We start from the raw sequence: 20,471 nt of genomic DNA on the forward strand, positions 1-20,471 counted from the left end.
GGGGGGGGGGGGGGGCAAGGGGAGGACCGCCATTAGCTTTCCTCCTGCTCCAGCCCTGCGCACCCGGCTCTGCTACCCCAAGGACACACTGTCCTCCGCCCCCAAAAGGCCACCCATCCTCAGCACAGTGCCAGGCCACGTGACCCTGCACCTTGGTGCCCATGAGGACGCAGGTCACAGCCCAGCCCCCTGCTCTCTGGGGCCCTGACCAGGCAGGGGGACCTGGAAAGGCTGTGAGCTGCTGGCTCAGTAGTTTACAGAGTCACAGCCCCTGCCGGCCCAGCCTCCCAACGCCCAGGTGAGGATGGGGGCGAGGCCAGGTCGCTGCCCACAGCAATCCAGAGGGTCTTTGGAGTCGACAAGAAACACGCACTGAAAAGCTCTCTAAGGCTGTGTTCAGGAATAAAAACAAAAATTCATCCCAAGTGCCCCAAGAATATTTACTTACATGTTTGACGTCATCCACAGTGACTTCTGGGAGCTGACGGAAGAGGTGCGCATACTTCTGGCAGCTGGGAGAGGCTCGCAGGCGCACGGCCCTCTGATACAGCGAGAGGCGGTGGCCTGTCCGCACGTCCGGATCCGCCAGCCCTGCTGTGATGCACTTGATGGCCTAGCAAAGAGCACGGTGCCTGTCAGCGTCCTGAAGTCCCCGTGCAGCCTCCCCTCGTTTCATGTGACGAGAAACCCCACTGTTAATTAATCATTCATTTTGCTAATTAGTGGTGGGCAAAGCAGCCCTTCCAGAGACAAGGACATTCCCTTAGGTCCCATGCCGAACACAGAAGCAGCACAGACCCCGATGCAAATGTCTGGGGCACAAGCAGCCGTGCTCCAGACACTACGTCCTGGTCACACATGTGGACACAGCCTATCTCAGCTGCCACACCCTCAGGAGACGGAGGAGGCTGGGGAGAGGGACCTGGTCCGGGGCGCGCTCGGGGCACCACCCAGGGGCTCGGTATGCAGAGCAGGCACCTCTAGGGCAGAAGCCTGGCCGTCTGACCACCTCCCAGTCCCAGGGAGCCTCATTTATAGGGAGAAGAATCTTAGGTTTGAAGGAGTTATGCATTTTCTAAGGTTATTCAGGGCTGGACAAATAAAAATACTGAAAACTACATGGGATACCACTCCACACCCACTAGGATGACTGTACTCAGAAAAATGGACAATAAAAAGTGTTGGCGGGGATGTGGGAGAAATTGGAGCCCTCGTGCTTTGCTGGCAACGATAGAAAAATGATCCAAATACTGTGAAAAACAGTTTGGCAGTTCCTCACAAAGTCATACATGGAATTACCACGTGACCCAGAAACCTCAAGTCCAGGTACACGCCCACCACAACTGAAAGCAGGTACACGCCCACCACAACTGAAAGCAGAGTTTCAAACAGATATTTGTACACAGTAGTGCTATTCACAACAGCCAAAAAGTGGGAACAACCCAAGTGTCCATCTACAGATGGTGGATCAACACAACGTAGTCCGTTTACACAATGGAGTATTATTCAGCCTTGAAAGGGAAGGACACTCTGACACCTGCTACAACATGGATGAGCCTTGAGGACGTTATGCTACTGAAATAAGCCAGGCACAAAAGGACAAAGATTCCATGATTCCACTTGCAGATTCCTAGAGACAGAAGCAGACTAGAGGTAACCAGGAACCGGGGCAGGAGGGAACTGGAGTACCTGTTTCAAAGGAGCAGAGTTTCTGTTTGGAGGATGAAAAATTTGGGGAACAGAGTGATGATGTTTGAACAACATGGTTTTGAACTGCTCGGGTCCACATATGCACAGATTTCTTCCAATAAAGACTACAGCACTGCACGGTCCACAGTTGGTTGGATCTGCAGACACAGGACCTCAGAAATGGAGAGCCAACTAAAAAGTTATCCATGGATTTCTGACTGTGCGGGGGCAGGGGGGTCAGCGCCCCAATCCCCGAGTTGTTCAAGGATCAGCTGTATAATTAACGCCACTGAACTGTATACCTAGAGATGGTTAAACTGCAAGTTTTCTTTGTTATATATATTTACTACAATAAAAGAATTAAAAGTTTTTTAAAAAGCCCTGAAAATCAGTGAAGATCAGGCCATCAGAGTGGGGTGGTCCAGAGGAATCAAGCAGAGAATGAGGCGGGCCTGCCACCAGCTCTATAGCCCCGTGGGAGCCAGGCTGGCCGCAGGGAGGGGCGGCCTCGGGCTCAGCCTGGCCTGGCTGGCTGCTGGGCACCTGCAGGCATGAGCCTCTGCTGGGCTGGCAGGTGCCCTCCCTGGAGACTGATGTAGAGAAGGGAAGGAAAGGTGACAAAATAACAGGGATTATGAGCATGGCCGGGAAGATTCTTGGGAAAAGGTGAAAAGGAACCAGGTTTTCCATCTGTCTCAAAGGTAACCTCGGAGTATGAGTGAACGCTCCTATCAGCAGATCCGAGCAAGGGGAAAGTCTATCAACTCTTTGGAACCTTTATTTCAATGAAAGAGACAGGCAGCGTGCACACACCCTCTGTCCACGCTGGGTGGGGGGCCACCAGAAGCCTCTCCTGCCCTGTCAGCCCAAATCAGCGCCAGGCGGGGGCACCACACCCACCTCCGGGAGAGGAAACAGCTCTCCCGGCTGGAAGCACTTGAGGTAACAAGGCACCTTTTCAGGTTAAGGCAGTAAAAATAGTATGTCATCATCTGCCGCCGTGGTCAAATTTTCCAGCCCTCCATCATCCTGATTCGCTTGACCTGCCCCTGGAAAAACAAAAGCTCCCAGAGCCGTAGTGCCCTCTGCTCAATGCAAACACAAGGTTGGCAGGGACAGGGCACCGCAGGTGGCCACAAAGAGGGCCACTGTCGCCACCTCGGGAGGCCCCGCCCTGCTGGCTGCAGCAGCTGGCCGCCAACAGTGTCCTCGGACTCACAAGGTCCCCACCACAGAGAAGGCAGAGCCTGGAAGGGAAGGCGCCCACCCTGCTGAGTCAGACACCACGTCGCACGGTGGGAGGAACACCTTCCATCCATCTTTCTCCCAGGAGGCCCCGGGCAATGAGTGAATACAACCACCATTTCCAAAACCACCATTTCCAAAACTGTGTGAAGCCGGACACATCTAACCCTCCAGCTCCCTCCACCCCTAGAACTTTATCCCTGAATCCCGACACGATCCCGCTGCCGACACACCCACCAACCCCACTGTCGCCCCCATGTTCGCGCCCCTGCTATTTCTTCTGGGGTTGGAAGAACACAGACAAAGAAGGATGTTTAAGAAATCAACGTTCTAAATCAACCACAGTCCAATATAAAATAAAAATTTTAAAAAAAAAGAAACCAGGGGCTTCCCTGGTGGCACAGTGGTTAAGAATCCGCCTGCCGGTCAGTTCTCCCTGGTCTATTAGGAAGTCGGCCGGCTATATTTGCAGCGCCCCTCACTAACTCTGCTCTTTGTTCTCAATAAACTCACTCTCATCTAAAAAAAAAAAATAAGAATCAGCCTGCCAATGCAGGGGACACAGGTTCGAGCCCTGGTCTGGGAAGATCCCACATGCCGCAGAGCAACTAAGCCCGTGTGCCACAACTACTCAGCCTGCGCGCTAGAGCCCACGAGCCACAGCTACTGAGCCCACGCGCCTAGAGCCTGTGCTCTGCAACAAGAGAAGCCACCGCAATGAGAAGCCCACGCACCACAAAGAAGAGTAGCCCCCACTCACCACAACTAGAGAAAGCCCATGCATAGCAACAAAGACCCAACACAGCCAAAAATTTAAAAATTAATTAATTAAAAAAAAAAGAAACCAATGTTCTAAATCAACCATAGCCCAATATAAAATAAAAGTTAAAAAAAAAGAAATCAACGTTCTAATTACATTTAGATTTTTAAGGTATTAACAGTTTGCTATATTTTTAAATGTATGCCAAACTGAACAAAGGCTGGGCGGCTCCCGCAGCTGAGTACCGGCTCCAGGCGCTTCAGGTGCTGGTGCAAGTTGAGAGCCAGCCGGTCCCACCACCGGCCTCTGCTGTCAGGACAGTACACTTTCTGGGACAAAAGGTTTTCAAGCTCCTTGACGGCTTCCTGTGGCAACAAGGGATGCGCATTAGACACCTACACACCAAGAGTCTGCCATTATACTGAGTAGTCAGGAAAATTGTCTAAGTATATCTATACAGCATCCCTCTCCATTCTAAAGTAAGGCTCAGGACCCGGACTGCCAAGAGGGGCCCTGGGACGTCCCTCGGGAGTGGCCTGAGCTCCGGAGGCGCCCCATGCTTCTCAGCAGGCCCCCCGCCACCTGTGCAGCTCGGCACTCTCTGCAAACCATGTCGGCAGCGCGGGCCGGACGTGGTCAGACTCTGGGCAGGAGCAGTGGCTGGGCGGCAGGCCCATGTGCATCTGGGAACCCAACCAGTCACAGGGCCGAGGCTGTGACGGGCAGGGGGCAGGACAGGAATGAGGGGGTCTTCACCCAAACACCCCACCTCAACAGGGGGACTTTCTGGTCTAGGTTTACTGGTCACGCGTCATGTTCATCTTTGGTGGTTCCCAGATCTCTCTGAAGGATCTAACACATCTCCTGAGAAAAAGGCACAAACCCCATAGACACACTCGCAGATTCCCCGAAGCCAACCCCACAGGGCCTCTGGGGCGGGTCCACAGACCCCTCTTGGGGGACCCACTGGCCCAGCCCTAGCACATTCTCTTTGTAAAACACCATGTTTCAATTACACAAGTGTCAACACAACAGAAGCTAAATCCAGCAATCTCACAATGTTTAATACGAGGAGGGATACGACCGAACTTCTCATTCGTGATTATAAATTATTTCCAGACCGTACAGTACTGCTGCCAGGGAAACACAAGCAGAGGTGAGGTTTCTGCCTCAGGGGTTTGGGGAGATCCTTCCTGTCACACAGGGGGTTCTGACAGCGGCTAAGCTCCGGCTGCAGAGACCATCAGCGGCTCCCTGTGGGGCTCTGACCGTCACCTGGCCATCCTGGTGCACAGGCGTCAGCTCACAGCTGGCGGAACAGCAGGTCGCCCTCGGCCATCTTCCTACTGACCAGGAGATGGCAGGTGCCCACGGGAAGCAGGCCCTCGTCACATCGCCGTATGCTGACCAAGTATTTGGGAGAAGTCAAGAGCCAGGCAGGCCCCCCTCAGTAAGAGCCGGGGGCGGGGGCTTGTGCACTCACCTCGTACATGTGAAGTCTCTGCAGTATTTCAACGGTTCGGGACAAAATCCTCGTATAAACCCAACCAACGGTAAAACACCGGAGAAAGAGTGGTAATTTCTCGTGGTATCTAGAACAAAGACGTACACCAGCAGTTTAGTGCTTTGGTTTATGTATTGTAAGACAATCACAAGAAGTGACAAAGCAGACTGAATTCCTACCTTTTAAGAAGATATATTCGGAACACTGCCTGTCGTGTGCAGTTTTCTACACCACAAATCTACGCTCTCACAGCCACCCTTCCAAGGTCCCCCAGAAAGCGGCGTGAAATGAGAGCTGGAGGTCAGAAAACGCCCACCCTCAGGCCAGACACAGGGCCCCCACCTGATTTTATACAAACCCAGAGTGATTTCCACGTTTCTAAATGGTTAAAATAAGTCAAAAGGAGAAAAATAGTCTGTGGCCTGTGAAAATTACATGAAACTCACATTTCAGTGTCTGCAAACACACCTGCATTGGGACAGCCCCGCCCACTTGCTCCGGTGCGGGGGTGGGGGGGTGCGTTCACAGCAGGACAGCAGAGGCCAGTGAGCATGTGGCTGGCAGAGCCTGACCACTGCCCAGCTGGCCCTCCATGGAAGAGGCTACCAACCTCTGTCTGACAGGAACCCAAGTTCCTTAGTTGTTCTAAGCAGTTAGAACAGCTCGGCTAGTCAGTAAACTTTGACAGGGACCCGAGAATCAGTTCACCTCAGGGATGGGTGGTCTTTCAGTCCGTCCCAATCCTGCTTTGCACACCGAGCGAGCTCCCTGGCTTCCTCCCAGGCCCCGCTGGCCATCGCGGTGGAGATGTCGCTCAGCATGTGTGCAGCCGCTGCGTACCTGCAGGAGCGGGGGGACCAGGCCATCCAAGCTTCAGGGGTGAACGAGCACTGACACACAAATTTCCACATCCCGCCCACCACATCTAACTCTGCTTTTGAAAATACGAGTGTTACATTTTACCTCAGTAATAATTTGACGTATTACCCCACGGGAGTGGCCTAGAAGAACTCAGACAGGCTACCCAACCGGAAAGATGAAAACATTCACACCGCACTATTACATAACACATCCCATTATATGCACGTAATACTGATCCGCGCTTCCTTTCTGACTTGATGCTCATCCATTCATTCATTCATTCAGCAATCTGGCAACCTTGTAAACAGGTGACTGACTTCAGAATTACACACAAGCGTAGATTTGGTAATTTAATCATTGAGCCAGAGGCAGCCAGAGGGATGCTGCCCAAGCTAAGAGAACTATTTGGGATTTTCAAAAATAACTTCAGGGACAGTCTTTGGGAGACGGCAATGCTGAAGTGTTACGAACACACTTAAGTGAAGAAAGACAACTTCTCAGTGCGCCTGAGACATTCGCCCAATCAGTTCTCTAACACTTCGAGGGCACAGTCATTGTGTTCTGGACTCACACTTAAAAGAAAAAGCATGCACGAGCAATATGTGCAAATACTATCACATGAGAGTAAAAGATAGATGCAGAACTGAGTCACTTTGCTGACAGCAAAAATTAACATTGTAAGTCAACTAACTATACTTGAATAAAATAATTTTTTTAAGAAAAGAGTAAAAGAAATGGCCTCTAAATATAAAAATTTGCTCATGAACTCTTCGATGTAACTCTCTTATAATGTGCAACCGGACAATTCTAAGGTCGATAAGGAAAGAGAAACAGGGAGAGGGTGCCCGGAGGTTGGCCCACCTGGCAGGAGTGCCCTCCCGCCCACCTGAAACAAGCCCCCTCTTCACGAACCCATTGAGCCCAGCGCCAGCCCCACGGTGCCGCCATCGCCGCCTGCACGGTCATCAGCCCTCCCTCCCGTCTCCCAAACCTCCCCCCCCACCCCCGCGCTGCCAAGAACAGCATCCCTCCTGCACCCCGTTCTCTGTCTCCTGCCCTCCGTACACCTGGCTGAGAGCACGGCTTCCCCGCAGCCCCCCTCAAGCAGGGACAGCTCTCCTCACTCAGGGCCCAGACGGATGGAAGCATCCTCCTCCCTCCCACCTCTGCCTCCAAATCCTCCTTTCCTCCTTGAAAGCCCCCACCTCCGAAGCCTACGCCTCCTCCTTGCGGGCACCTGCCAGCACCCCCCATCCCTGTCCCTGTCCCCTCTGCCTTGGTCTCCCTGGGTCTCCCGCCACGATGGCCACGACTTCAGAATTCTCCACCTCCTTCCTCCCCAATAACACGACTCTCCAACCTCTTCTCAGCCACCCACGTGCCCGTGGCCACTGAGACCTTCTGTCCCCGATGGACCGAGTCACCCTCAAGATGCTGACTTCGAGCATCTCCTCCACTGGCCCCCGCCCCCAATCCTTCCAGCTCATTCACTGCCGACAGCAGCTCCCCACCTTCACCAAGGCCCCACCTCCAGCACGGCCCCTGTCCCAGCCATAGTGCCTCCTGTCCTGCAGGCCCACGGACCACGCCCGGGGAAGAGCACACACCGGCCACAGCCCCACCCTGGTCGGGGTGCCCTGGCCGCTCACTCCTCTGGGCCTGCACCAACTCCCCGAATCGTGCTGAAGACGATCGCAGAGCCAGGCCGGCTGGTTTCGGCACGTGCTCGCACACCTCGGCCCAGCCCTGCTCGAGGGGTCCCCAGCCTCCACCACGGCAGCCTCAACCCTGCCCATACCCCAGTCCTCCCGCAGGTGCTCTGGGGCCCAGGGGGTCCCCTCCTCCTCCTCCACCGTCTGCCTCTCCCTTTCTATGGGTTTATCTGCATGTGCACGTGCACAAACACACACACACACCACCGAGTATATTCTACCCTTAAGACACCAGGGAACTAGACGGCCCTGCCGTCGCAAGCCGCCACAGCAGGGGCTGCTTCTCCGAAGCCCATTGGAACCGACCTTCCCCTCCCTGCACGCGGCTCCTGCCGTCCACCACCCGCGCCCGTGGGCCATCCCACTCGACCTCACGGCCCTTCCTCCGGGCGTACAATCGAGCCCCATCCTGACACACCTTCTCCGGGTCCGCCCACCACACACACCCCTGGTTCCCTGCCGTCCGGGCGGCTCCTCCGTGCTGCCCAAGCCCTCGGCGCTGGCGGCCAAGCTCCTTCCTCCTCTGCTCCCTCAGGGACCTCATCCCCAGCCGCGTGCTGGTGACTCCAATCCCTCTCCAGACCGAGCTCCGTCCTGGGCTCCTGACGGCACGCCCAGTACCACACGGGGCAGCTTCAGTCATGGGGCTGGGGGCATCCCCACCCGGCATCCCAGCCCTCCCCCCCAAGTCCCCCATCTCATCTGATGGCACCACCACCCACACCTAAACTCACTCCTTTCCTCCCCACAAATCTAATCGCTATCACAATTACAATGTAATCAGAATCAAGTCTCGTCTTTTCTGCCCCAAAACATCTCGCACGTTCACTCCTCTACAATGCCCGCCACTGCCAGCCCAGCCAAGACCTCCATCCGGACCACCAATGCTCAATTAGTCTCCTGCCGCCCCCCAGCCACCACTCCACCGGACGCTTTTGTAAAACGTGCACCAGATCCCTCGCCTGCCTAAACCCCTTCCCCAGCTCCCCATCCAGTGGATATGACCCAGTCGGCTCACCAGGGCTCTGAGGCCCAGCGTCCCCTGACCTGCGGTCCTGCCCAACCTCCCCTTCACACAGCCCCTGAGGTTCCGGCCAGAGGTCAGCAAGCTCTCTCCTGCCCACGGAGCCTGGACGTGGGCACCCAGACCCCTGCAGGACCGGCTCCTCCTCATTCTCAAGCCTCAATTCCAACCTTTCGGGAACACTCTCTGCCTCACACTATCTACACAGGACTTCTCCAGCCAGCCTCGCAGTTATCATATTATTCTGTTTTCTTTCCCATCTTCCCCAGTAAAACATAACCCCACGGCGGCAAAGACCCTATCTGTTCACACTGCAACTCCACCACCAGGCACGTAATAGGTACTCAACACTCAACCCATGGGCACTGAATAAATGAGAAAAGAAAAGAAAGGATCAATTATTTCAAGTACCAAGGTGGTGGGAAAGGTTCCTCAGGCCAGGTGTCATGCTACTGGTGTTGTATAATCACCCTTCCTAAAGTCACTTTAACCAGATTTCATTTACGTGCTACAGCCCTCTGCATAACAAAAGAATGTTGACTTATTTTTAACATTTATAGGATACCTACTTTCTAAATAAAAGACGTGATGGTTTGTTTCTTCTCCCTAGCCTCCCCACTTTTGAACTTGTCAACCGTGGTTTTGTCAACCACAGAACTGAAAAGCAACCTCCCTTAGATACGCGGTAATGATGACAATTCTACCACTAAGACGCACTGAGCAATCCCCACAGGCCAGGCTCTAAGCATGCTACGCATATCAGCACAGATCTGTGGGAATGTACTATTATCTCCCCATTTTGTAGATGAGGAAACTGAGGCACACAGTAGATTCATGGTTCATTAGAGAGACTAGAACCTGTCTTCAGAGTTCTTACCAAAGAGAATAGCACCAAGTCACTGAAAACAAAGACGTAAAAGGACATGAAACAAAAGAAAACACAGTCAGAAGAAATATTCTTACTAGAAGATTTGACTTAAAAAGTTATTCTAACTGAACACAAATAGGATATTGAACTTCCTGATAACTACGGCAAAATGGGCTAAAATCAGTTTATACTGACCCTGTTTTCTCAATAGTTTATTTTTTAAAGCACATACTGGACAACACTTAAACAACTTTCCTAAAATCAAATATCAGAATCAATTTCTGCTAAATTTGAGTCATAAACCTTAAATCAAGAATCAAAAGTGAGGACTTCGCTGGTGGCACAGTGCTTAAGAATCTGCCTGTCAATGCAGGGGACACAGGTTCGAGCCCTGGCCCAGGAAGATTCCCACATGCCGCGGAGCAACGAAGCCTGTGCACCACAACTACTGAGCCTGCGCTCTAGAGCCCGTGAGCCACAATTACTGAAGCCCGTGCGCCTAGAGCCTATGCTCTGCAACAAGAGAAGCCCGCGCACTGCAATGAACAGTAGCCCCCGCTCGCCGCAACTAGAGAAAGCCCACGTGCAGCAACAAAGACCCAACACAGCCAAAAATTAAAAAGTAAATAAAATTTTTTAAAAAACGATTTTGGCTATGAACTCATGTTTCTGTTGTGGATGGCAAAAAATAATAACAAAGCTTTCTATATAAATTTTAAAATACACAGATTTCATAGAGAGCAAACACGCCCTTACCTGATGAGATCCTCTCTATCCTGGAAGATCTGGGTTTTCCGACTGACGGTATACCTGGGAAACTCCACGCGGCCAAGGCTGACCAGCAGCACCGTAGAAAGCTGGCCCTGCCCGCCACAGGCCGCCTCCTCCTCTTCCATCGCGTGGGTCAGTGAAAACAGCAGCAGGACCCGGGAGAACACAGCCCGGGGGTCTCTACACACTCTCAGAGACTGTCCCGCCCAGTCTTTAGCTCTGAAAAATACACGATATGGAAATAACTTTCTGGCTTTTAAGCATTTGGATGTCAGATTTCACAAATTATTTCAAGCTAAACAGCATGCACTATTCTAAGCCTGAAGCAAATCTCCCACCTCCAATTGTGTGACTTAAAGCATTTCTTAACCTCTCTGGGGCTCAGAGCCCCACCTAGGAACACAGTGAGAATTAGATGAAATTGTATCTGCAAACGATTTCACGCACTGTTTGCCTCAATAAAAGAGCAGGACAGGGTTTACGCTGGTCCTGAACACGTGAAATACCAGGAAAACTCATAAAAGTGTTATCTATTTGACACTAGCAATTCTCAGATCTTGACTCCAGTGACACTTGAGATGAAATAATAGGTATTTATGTAGAACGTCACTACCAAAGGCTCTTGGTAAGGTGGCATGTTAAGTCCAAGGCCCTCTGGCTCCAACAACTGCAACACCACACACGGCAGGGTTTCGCTATTGACATCCGGTCTGTGTAACTCTTTCCTGGGGGTGGGATGCCCAGGCTGTGAACTAGAAGATGCTCAGCTGCATCCCTGGCCTCCGTTCACTAAATGCCAGTAGCACCCACTACCCACCTTAGTCATGACAATGAAAACGACTCCAGGCGATGCCAGGTGTCCCCTGGAGGGCACAGTCGCCCCCTGTTGAGAGCCACTGGTCTAGTGGAGGACCTCACACTTTCCTACCAGCCCAAAAGCTATTAAGCCAAAAGCAGAGTCCCATCCCTGGGACGTGCAGAGATCAGTGCCACCACCAGAGCCGAGAGGACACAGGGGTGGGATTCCCATCACACCACCATTTACTTGAGGACCATTCCCCTACAGAGACTGCCATAAAACACCCTCCTCCTCCATCTCCATGCAGAGTCCCAAGGAGGTCCAGTGGACTGACATTCCAAACTCCTATAAGAATAGTAGTTAAAACTGCATTTTTCTTGAATAATAAAATAATAGAATTTGCCACGGGCCTAGTGCCTCTAATCTCTTGCCTCCTGATTTTTCTTGGTCCTAGAAATCAGTGTGGTATCTTAAGAATTAGGAATAATAAACCAAGAAAGAATCCAGTCTTTATAATAATGGCTCACCACCTTCTCAACCTAACTGCAATTGAAAAAAACAATTACAATCTGAAAACACGTACCACCCATTATAAGAGTTAATATGTGCTATCAGGACTCTCCTGGTGGCGCAGTGGTTAAGAATCCACCTGCCAATGCAGGGGACATGGGTTCAAGCCCTGGTCCGGGAAGATCCCACATGCCATGGAGCAGCTAAGGCCGTGCGCCACAACTAATGAGCCTGCGTTCTAGAGCCCACGAGCCACTACTACTGAGCCCTCATGCCACAACTACTGAAGCCCGTGCACCTAGAGCCCGCGCACCGCAACAAAGAGCAGCCCCCGCTCTCCGCAACTAGAGAAAGCCCATGCACAGCAACGAAGACCCAACGCAGCCTAAAAATAAATAAAAATAAATAGGGCTTCCCTGTTGGCGCAGTGGTTGAGAGTCCGCCTGCTGATGCAGGGGACATGGGTTCGTGCCCCGGTCTGGGAGGATCCCACATGCCGCGGAGCAGCTGGGCCCGTAAGCCATGGCCGCTGACCCTGCGTGTCCGGAGCCTGTGCTCCACAGCGGGAGAGGCCACAACAGTGTGAGGCCCGCGTACCGCAAAAAAAAAAAAAAAATAAAAAAATAAAAAATTTTAAAAAATAAAAATAAAAATAAATAAATACGTGCTATCAACATTTCAAATGTTTTTACTATAACAATAGCCACAAAACCTTTTCAAAATCACTGCACCAATGCCAGGCTGATTCTTGCGCCAAGTGCAGACTGAAGGCTGTTTGGCCAATTTGAGAAACGCATCCACCAGCTGCTGCTTCTGCCCATTGGGATTCACCAAGTGGAAGGTCTTTGCCAGGGCTTTCAGTTCCGGAGCAGAAAGGAGCTCGAGCACCTCAGACAGTTCTTGCAACTCAGATTCTGAAATATTAAAAAAAAAAACACACACATTTAAAGTAGTTTTAAATAAGCTTTACTGTTTTCTAGCTTTATTTACTTTAAGAAGAAAACTCCCTTACATGCAAATCAAATGAAATGCTATTGTAGAAATTTCAGTTTGCCAAACTGACTGTTAAAAATTATGGAAAACAGATATTTCACAAAGGTTATAAAACAACAGGACTTCTCACTAAGAAGTAAAAGAAGGGCTTCCCTGGTGGCACAGTGGTTGAGAGTCCGCCTGCTGATGCAGGGGACACGGGTTCGTGCCCCAGTCCGGGAAGATCCCACATGCCAGGGAGTGGCTAGGCCCGTGAGCCATGGCCGAGCCTGCGTGTCCGGAGCCTGTGCTCCGCAACGGGAGAGGCCACAACAGTGAGAGGCCCGCGTAGCACAAAAAAAAAAAAAAAGAAGAAGTAAAAGAAAATCTGAATAAAATAAAGACCCACATGGATAGCCACTGGTATATTGCTCACAACAGGACCTAGGGCTGGGCCTCTCCAGAGCAGGTCAGAGTCAACTGTTCATCAGCTGTCCCCTCTCCACACAGGCCTGGGGCTGAGAAGACTTTCATGGGGTCACTTGCTCGGCACACATGTGTACATCACACTATTAGGGGACCCAGACAGCAAGCTTGACCCCCGGGATGCAGCTGAATCAGAGCTGGCTGGTCTCTGCCTTCACAGCATCCACAGCTTAGGGCAGGGCCATCTTCCTCCAGTCAGCAAGTCCTCACTGGGTGTACACTGCCTGCCAGGTAGCACCTTCCCAGGGCATACAGTGAACAAACTGCATCTGTGCCCACAGGGAGCTTATCTCCTAGCATAATAAATGTCAGGGGTGACAACTGCTACAAAGAAAAACAAAGCTGGCAGCAACATGGACGGACCTAGAGATGATCATATTAAGCGAAGTAAGTCAGAAAAAGAAAGACGATTACCATATATCACTTATATGTGGAATCTAAAATATGATACAAATGAACATATCTATGAAACAGAAACAGAATCACAGACATAGAGAACAGACTTGTGGTTGCCAAGGGGGAGGGGGGTGGGAGAGATGGATTGGGAGTTTGGGATTAGCAGATGCAAACTATTATATATAGGATGGATGAACAACAAGGTCCTACTGTATAGCACAGGGAACTGTATTCAATATCCTGTGATAAGCCATAAGGAGAATATAAAAAGAATACATATATGTATAACAATCACTTTGCTGTACAGCAGAAATTAACACAACGCTGTAAACCAACTATACTTCAATAAAACTTTTTTTAAATAAATAAATAAAAGGAGGAAGAATGAACTAGGAAAAAAGAAGAAAGAAAAGCAAAGCTGGGCAAGGCAAACTGGACTGGCGGGAGGTGGCAGTATTTGACACTAGGTGGTCATGCAAGTGCCCGACAAGGTGACATGGAGCAGAGCTGGATGACATGAGGGGGTGAGCCGAGTGGGAGCAGGCACAGGCTCTGAAAGAGGGGTGCACTCAGCCAGAGCACCCAAGAAGCAGAGTGAGGGGACGGCCAAGTTTACACCCCACTGGGCTGTGCAGACCACGGTGGGACCTGGGCAGGACTGAGGGCAGCGTTAGGCCACTGGCGTTCTGCTTTTGTTGCTTGACTGTCATTTAAAGGTAAGTCAAGGCTCAGGGCTTCCCTGGTGGTGCAGTGGTTGAGAGTCCGCCTGCCGATGCAGGGAACACGGGTTCGAGCCCTGGTCCGGGAAGATCCCACGTGCCGTGGAGCAAATAAGCCCACGAGCCAGAACTACTGAGTCTGCGGTCCAGAGCCCACGAGCCAACGAAGAGTAGCTCCCGCTCGCCACAACTAAAGAAAGCCCGCATGCAGCAATGAAGACCCAATGCAGCCATAAATAAATAAATAAATAAATTTATTAAAAAATAAATAAAGGTAAGTCAAGGCTCACCTGGCTTGCCTGTTACACCTGTAGATTTCTGGAACTTGCACCTCATCTTCCGAGTCAGGTGAGGACACAAGCTCTCCAGTGCCCCTGATGGCCTGATGTGAGGGAAGCCGGGGTCCCGCTGCCTGATCCCTTACAAGCCCTCACATCCACGGAGCCTCCAGGCCTCTCCCCACGCCCCCCAGCCAGGCCCACCGCGTCACCCTAACTGCACTTACTTATTGCTCTGCACTACAAACTCTGCCGCACAGAAACCGTCTGGCTTTGGCTTGATTCCCCTACTTCAGTCTAAACTGTGAACAGCTTGAACCCAGGACTCACATCTTTCATCCACCTTATACCCACGTTTCCAGTACAATATTGTACTCAACACATGTAGGTACCTAGTGAAAGCTACTGATGAGACAACCAAGGTTACCTCATATTCACATGGGCTTAAATCAGTGAAACAATTCCTGAGACAATCAACCTACAAATTGTAAGAGCTGTCTGTGTGTGCATGGGGGGCGCAAATTAAGGTTTTAGAGGCGATACTAGCTTCAAACAAACCAGCTTTGTTCCATCATAAAGATGAGAAAACTGGGTAAGATGAGTCAAGCTCTTGCTGGAAGGAGAGCCAGGAGGGATGAGTTTCCCCTGTGGACCCAGCCTCCCATCTATCCCTAGGTGACTTTACGGGACTAAGCCTGGGACCATCAGAACGCAGCAGCAGGCAATCTTTTGTTATCCTAGGAGCCTTAACTCAGGCTGAGGATGGCTTTAACAACACATGAATAATTTGCTGTCCTAAGAAGATTCAAAACTCAATTTAAAAAGACATACACAATTACTATTTACCAGGCACCAATCAGGAGATGACACCAAACTAACATCACCCTCATTTTGCAGAAACTGGATTCCCTACGTCGGATTTTCAATTTGGTTCCCCTGGACAAACCGTACCCGTCTGCAGGAAGCCTGCATGCGTCAACTCTCTAACCACCGGGGTTAAGTCAGCGGAGATCTCTTCATATTCCAGTTTGTTCATCTTAATCCAGCCGAATTTACGTTGAAAAAGTCTGACATATAACTTCTGACCGCTAGCTGCAACGAAGTTAAGAAAAATAGTGAAAAACCTTCTATTTCTTCTCGAAAACATATACTATAATTTACTTTTGTAAACTGAGGTGAGTAAAACAGGCTGTTAGAAATACACAGAGGCTGACTCAATGGATCTTCCAAGAAGATCATTTTCTTCCTTAGGAAGACGTAACTTATTTCAAACACAGAGTCCCGTGGCGATGTCTCCTTGGCCTGTATGCCTGTCACTGCAGGACAGGAGAAGCATGAGGATGCAAAGCCAGCCCTGCCCCCCGAGTTGTGCAAGTCTTTGGAACTGAGACTCCCTTTTCTCTTCTATTATAAAAAGGAAGGGGGGGGCGCTTCCCTGGTGGTGCAGTGGTTGAGAGTCCGCCTGCCAATGCAGGGGACGCGGGTTCATGCCCCGGTCTGGGAAGATCCCACATGCTGCAGAGCGGCTGGGTCCGTGAGGCATGGCCACTGAGCCTGCGCGTCCGGAGCCTGTGCTCCGCAATGGGAGAGGCCACAACAGTGAGAGGCCCATGTACCGCAAAAAAAAAAAAAAAAAAAAAGGAAGGGGGGTGGGCAGTAACACCATCTTCCCAAAGTTGGTGAAAAGATTAAACACGATGAGGTATTCAATAATTAGTGTATAAACCATAAATAAAGTTCCAAAGTTGGTAATGATTATTGGCCATTTAAAAACCTAAGACCCAGGTTCCTCACTTTCTAGCCAACATTTCTACTCCCTCAAGAGAAACCCCCCAGGGTTCCCATTATTTTGTTCTCTCCTTTCGGTTTAATATGCATTATTCTATTTTTGGCTGAAAATCATCTGAAAAGAATTTTCCAAAGAAAGTCTAGCTTTGGTGGGGTGGCCATCTCTAAGGCAGTGATCTCCACCAAGCTATTTAATTAATCTGGTCTCAAGTTTTCCTATTATCCAAATTATCTTTAAATTTCTAACTCTAAAATGGTATGGGGACTTCCCTGGCGGTCCAGTGGTTAAGACTCCACACTTCCATTGCAGGGGGTGTGGATTCGATCCCTGGTCGGGGAACTAAGATCCTGTATGCTGCATGGCGCAGCTGAAAATTTTTAAAAATAAAATAAAATGGGGCTTCCCTGGTGGTGCAGTGGTTGAGAGTCTGCCTGCCAATGCAGGGGGCACGGGTTCGTGCCCCAGTCCGGGAAGATCCCACATGATGCGGAGCGGCTGGGCCGTGAGCCGTGGCTGCTGAGCCTGCACGTCCGGAGCCTGTGCTCCGCAACGGGAGAGGCCACAGCAGTGAGAGGCCCAAGTACCGCAAAAAATAAATAAATAAAATAAAATGGTATGACTGTATTTGTTACATCTTCAACATTTATTTCCCTTTTTTCTTTAAAGAGGCAAAATCGACTTGCAGTAGTTATTTTTACAACAGAGACACTGTAGATGATTCTCTGTGGAGAGCAAGGCATAAGAATCTGCAGAACTTACACTAGGAAACTGCTCCTACTTCTCAATCATACTGAAGCCAGGGGCCACCAGCTATTCAAACAAATGCTCACATGAATGCAAGCAGCACCCAACCAAAGATCTGTGACCACCCCGGATACGACAGTCAGTGGGGGGTCATTCACACCCACGTCGGGGGAGGCCAGTGCAAGTAGAGATGGAAGCTGTGTGGACACTTTATAAAACTGTGCAAAGGGCTTCCCTGGTGGCACAGTGGTTAAGAATCCACCTGCAAATGCAGGGAACATGGGTTCGAGCCCTGGTCCGGGAGGATTCCACATGCCGCGGAGCAACTAAGCCCGTGTGCCACAACTGCTGAGCCCGCAAGCCACAACTGCTGAAGCCCACGCGCCTGGAGCCTGTGCTCCGCAACAAGAGAAGCCACCACAATGAGAAGCCCGCGCACCGCAATGAACAGTAATCCCCGCTCACCGCAACTAGAGAAAGCCCATGCGAAGCAACGAAGACCCAATGCAACCAAAAATAAATTTATAAAAAAGAAAAGAAAAATATTTTTTTAATATGTTAAAAAAAAAAAGAACTGTGCAGAGAAGTATCACCCACGTGTTAAAAAGTAACACAAGCAGAGCCATAGTTTCCTTGTGTGAATGTAAAACCGAAGCTTTTCTCTTAACCATTATTGCTAACAGGATTTCTTTTTTTTACTCTACTGGGACTCAGGCCTGCTACTATTACTAGAGGTCAGCGTGGCCCCCAAGTAAGCTTTTCCTACTCGGGAGGTACTCAGTTGCACGGAGCCATCAAGGCCCTCTGGATGAGCAGCCATCAAAGGAGGGGGGGGCGCTCTTGCTCCAAACCTGTGCTATTGGCTCAGAGCCACCACCGGCTGCCAAGGAACTGAGGCATGTTTTTAAAAGTACTAATTTACAAAATTTAAAAAGAAAAAAAAAAAGACCAAAAATGTACCAATTTAGCTTGCAAGTTTCCACTTCCTGCACACCCTGACTTTAAAAGGCAGAGTCCAGGCAACTAAAATATTGTTGGAGGAAAAGAATATGCCTGAGTATACCTTGGTTTGTTTTTTCCCTGTATTTTATTTTCATTTTTGAGGAAATGGCCTGCAAAAACAACAAAACCACCTAACAGTCAGCTGGATTATGTGCCTGAAGTGCAAAGTACACTTTCCTAAATCACACTGTATTTTTTTTTTTTCTAATCTGGGAAAGGTTGTTTTACAACCATCAAATATACAAAAACAGGACAAAGAGCTGCTTCCAATACAACCAAAGTACAGCTTGTAAGGATGATAACTGCAGAAGCAGACATCACCAGGCCCAAAAATCTTGTCTCTTTTACAGGCATATCTTTCTCTAGATGAACTCTCATTGGCTGTGATTCCCATGAGTACTCCCAGGGGACTCCCAAAACCACACTGACTGCTTGTGGTCATGAGATTTCTGCCCATCACATCTCAGACCAAATCAGGGCAGCAAAGGGGAAACAAAGCCTCGAAAGCAAACAGGTTCAAGATACCTGATAATTGATGAAATTTAGTTATAATGCCCTTCTCATGTTCATCAAAGAGCATCCTGTCTTCTTCATTCTCAAACACGGCTTTCAGCACCACGAGGAAACTCCGAAGGTAGTAAGGATGGTCCGGTGGTGCTGGACTTGTTACACAGGAAACATCACAGCTTGACCCCTGCTCCAAAGGAATTCGGTCAGTGCTTTCATTCTTTAAGCCACTGTCACCTTCTGGAGGAAGTGCTTGGCTGTCACTCCATATAGAAACATCGTGTGTAGAATTATGAGATTTTGCCTCCCAATGTGATGACTGGGTTGGAGCTTGTGAAACAAAAGTCATTTTTACCTCTTCACAACCACCTGCTTCACAGTTTTCAACACCTTCATCATCTGTTCCTTTGATACTCTCCTGCTTTGCAAGATGGTCCTCTGAAGCAGACTTTAATTTATGCTCAAGAGTTAAATCTGGTGAAAGTAACACGGGAGCATTATCTGAGAAGGTGGGGGTGAGAGCTGATCTCCCACATTCCTGGGCAGCCGTTTGGCCTTCAGCTTCCATTATTTTAGAGCCTCCCACAATATGTTCAGGAGTGCTTGGTTCCTCCAGAGAATTACAGGCAAACATGTTTTCCTTTTGAGAACTATTCTCCAAAAGCTGATCCTGGCCTTCCATCTCTGAACACTGATCCACCAGGCTCCTAACCCCTGTGGACGAGAAACTCTGTGGACTCTGATTGGCGAATCCCTCATTCTTATCTATTGATCTTTTAGCCTTTATGTATCTTCTGGACAATTTAGATGACAGGCTTCCCAGAGGGATGACTTTCACATTATGATGTCTCAGCCCATCTTGATTTCTGCACACTGCACCATCATTACTCTTAAAATAGGGGCTGGTCTGCTGTTTTATGCCCATTTTTGCTGAATCACTTTGGCCAGGGGTTAAACTGATCTTTGATGGTGATGACTTCTCTGGTGTTACATCTTCTAAGGCAATATTGGTCAAATCTACTGTGGACACATTGGAACTTAAGCCAACATGCCCAGGGTCAGCTGGAGTGATGTCACCGTTGTTAGCACACATTTCATCAAGGTGACGGTTTAGGTCGTATCTTGGCACCATTTTACTACAAATGGGGCAGGCAAGTTTAACAGGCGGTACATTGTTAAAAAATGCAATAATAGAGTTAGATTCATTTTTTTTAGTGTTGCTGCTTGATAAACTTCTACGAGGTCTTTTTTTTGAGGATGTCCCTACAGACATCATGAGTATTAGAAAAGCTGGGTGTTTCAAGTAGTAAAGCACAAGAAATCACCAAGGAAAGATAGCAATGATTTACTTTTACTCCCCTGAATTGAAATAATAAAAAGTAGGATTCTATTGGACTTCATGTTATTAATTATTCAGTTTCTTCTCCCTACAAAATAAAACGCATGTGGATTAATAGCATTTTATGAATTCCACAACAGAGGGGGTAAGCTCTAAAACGTGCAATGGCAGAATCTCATGGGATGAGAAAAACCCTGCGCTTGGAACATAAGACCAAGGCCTACTCTCAGCTGTGCACGCGACCTCAACTGTGTCCCTTAGCCGAGAAATGACATGGGGATAAGTTCTAAGACTTCTCTTTAAGATCGAAAATCAGCCATTTTAAAAAGGGAACATCTGACTATGCCAGGTCCTTTTTTAAAAGCACCGCATCATTAACTTTTTCCGGGAAAGAGAATGCCTATCCCGACCTCACAGGCCTGCAGAAAGAATCGCCCAAAGTCTCGGGCATCTGTCCACATGCTTGGACGCCCCCCCCGCCCCCGCCTTCCCCCCG

General features: G+C 49.7%; 1 protein-coding gene across 1 annotated transcript in view; it reads right to left on the minus strand.

The window, feature by feature from the left end:
- FAN1 (FANCD2 and FANCI associated nuclease 1) overlaps window positions 1–19,930 on the minus strand; it is a 27,572-nt gene extending 7,642 nt beyond the window's left edge. The window contains exons 1-8 of the mRNA XM_007456419.1: window positions 18,655–19,930; window positions 15,546–15,686; window positions 12,456–12,657; window positions 10,420–10,653; window positions 5,907–6,038; window positions 5,178–5,286; window positions 3,940–4,059; window positions 449–613 (exon numbers count right to left, since the gene is read on the minus strand). Coding sequence (XP_007456481.1) covers window positions 449–613; window positions 3,940–4,059; window positions 5,178–5,286; window positions 5,907–6,038; window positions 10,420–10,653; window positions 12,456–12,657; window positions 15,546–15,686; window positions 18,655–19,912 — 2,361 coding nt within the window. The 5' untranslated portion in view covers window positions 19,913–19,930. The remainder of the gene's footprint in view (window positions 1–448; window positions 614–3,939; window positions 4,060–5,177; window positions 5,287–5,906; window positions 6,039–10,419; window positions 10,654–12,455; window positions 12,658–15,545; window positions 15,687–18,654) is intronic.
- Between the last annotated feature and the right edge of the window lie 541 nt (window positions 19,931–20,471).

Source organism: Lipotes vexillifer, unplaced genomic scaffold (assembly GCF_000442215.2).
Source record: "Lipotes vexillifer unplaced genomic scaffold, Lipotes_vexillifer_v1.1 scaffold1467, whole genome shotgun sequence".
NCBI lineage: Eukaryota > Metazoa > Chordata > Mammalia > Artiodactyla > Lipotidae > Lipotes > Lipotes vexillifer.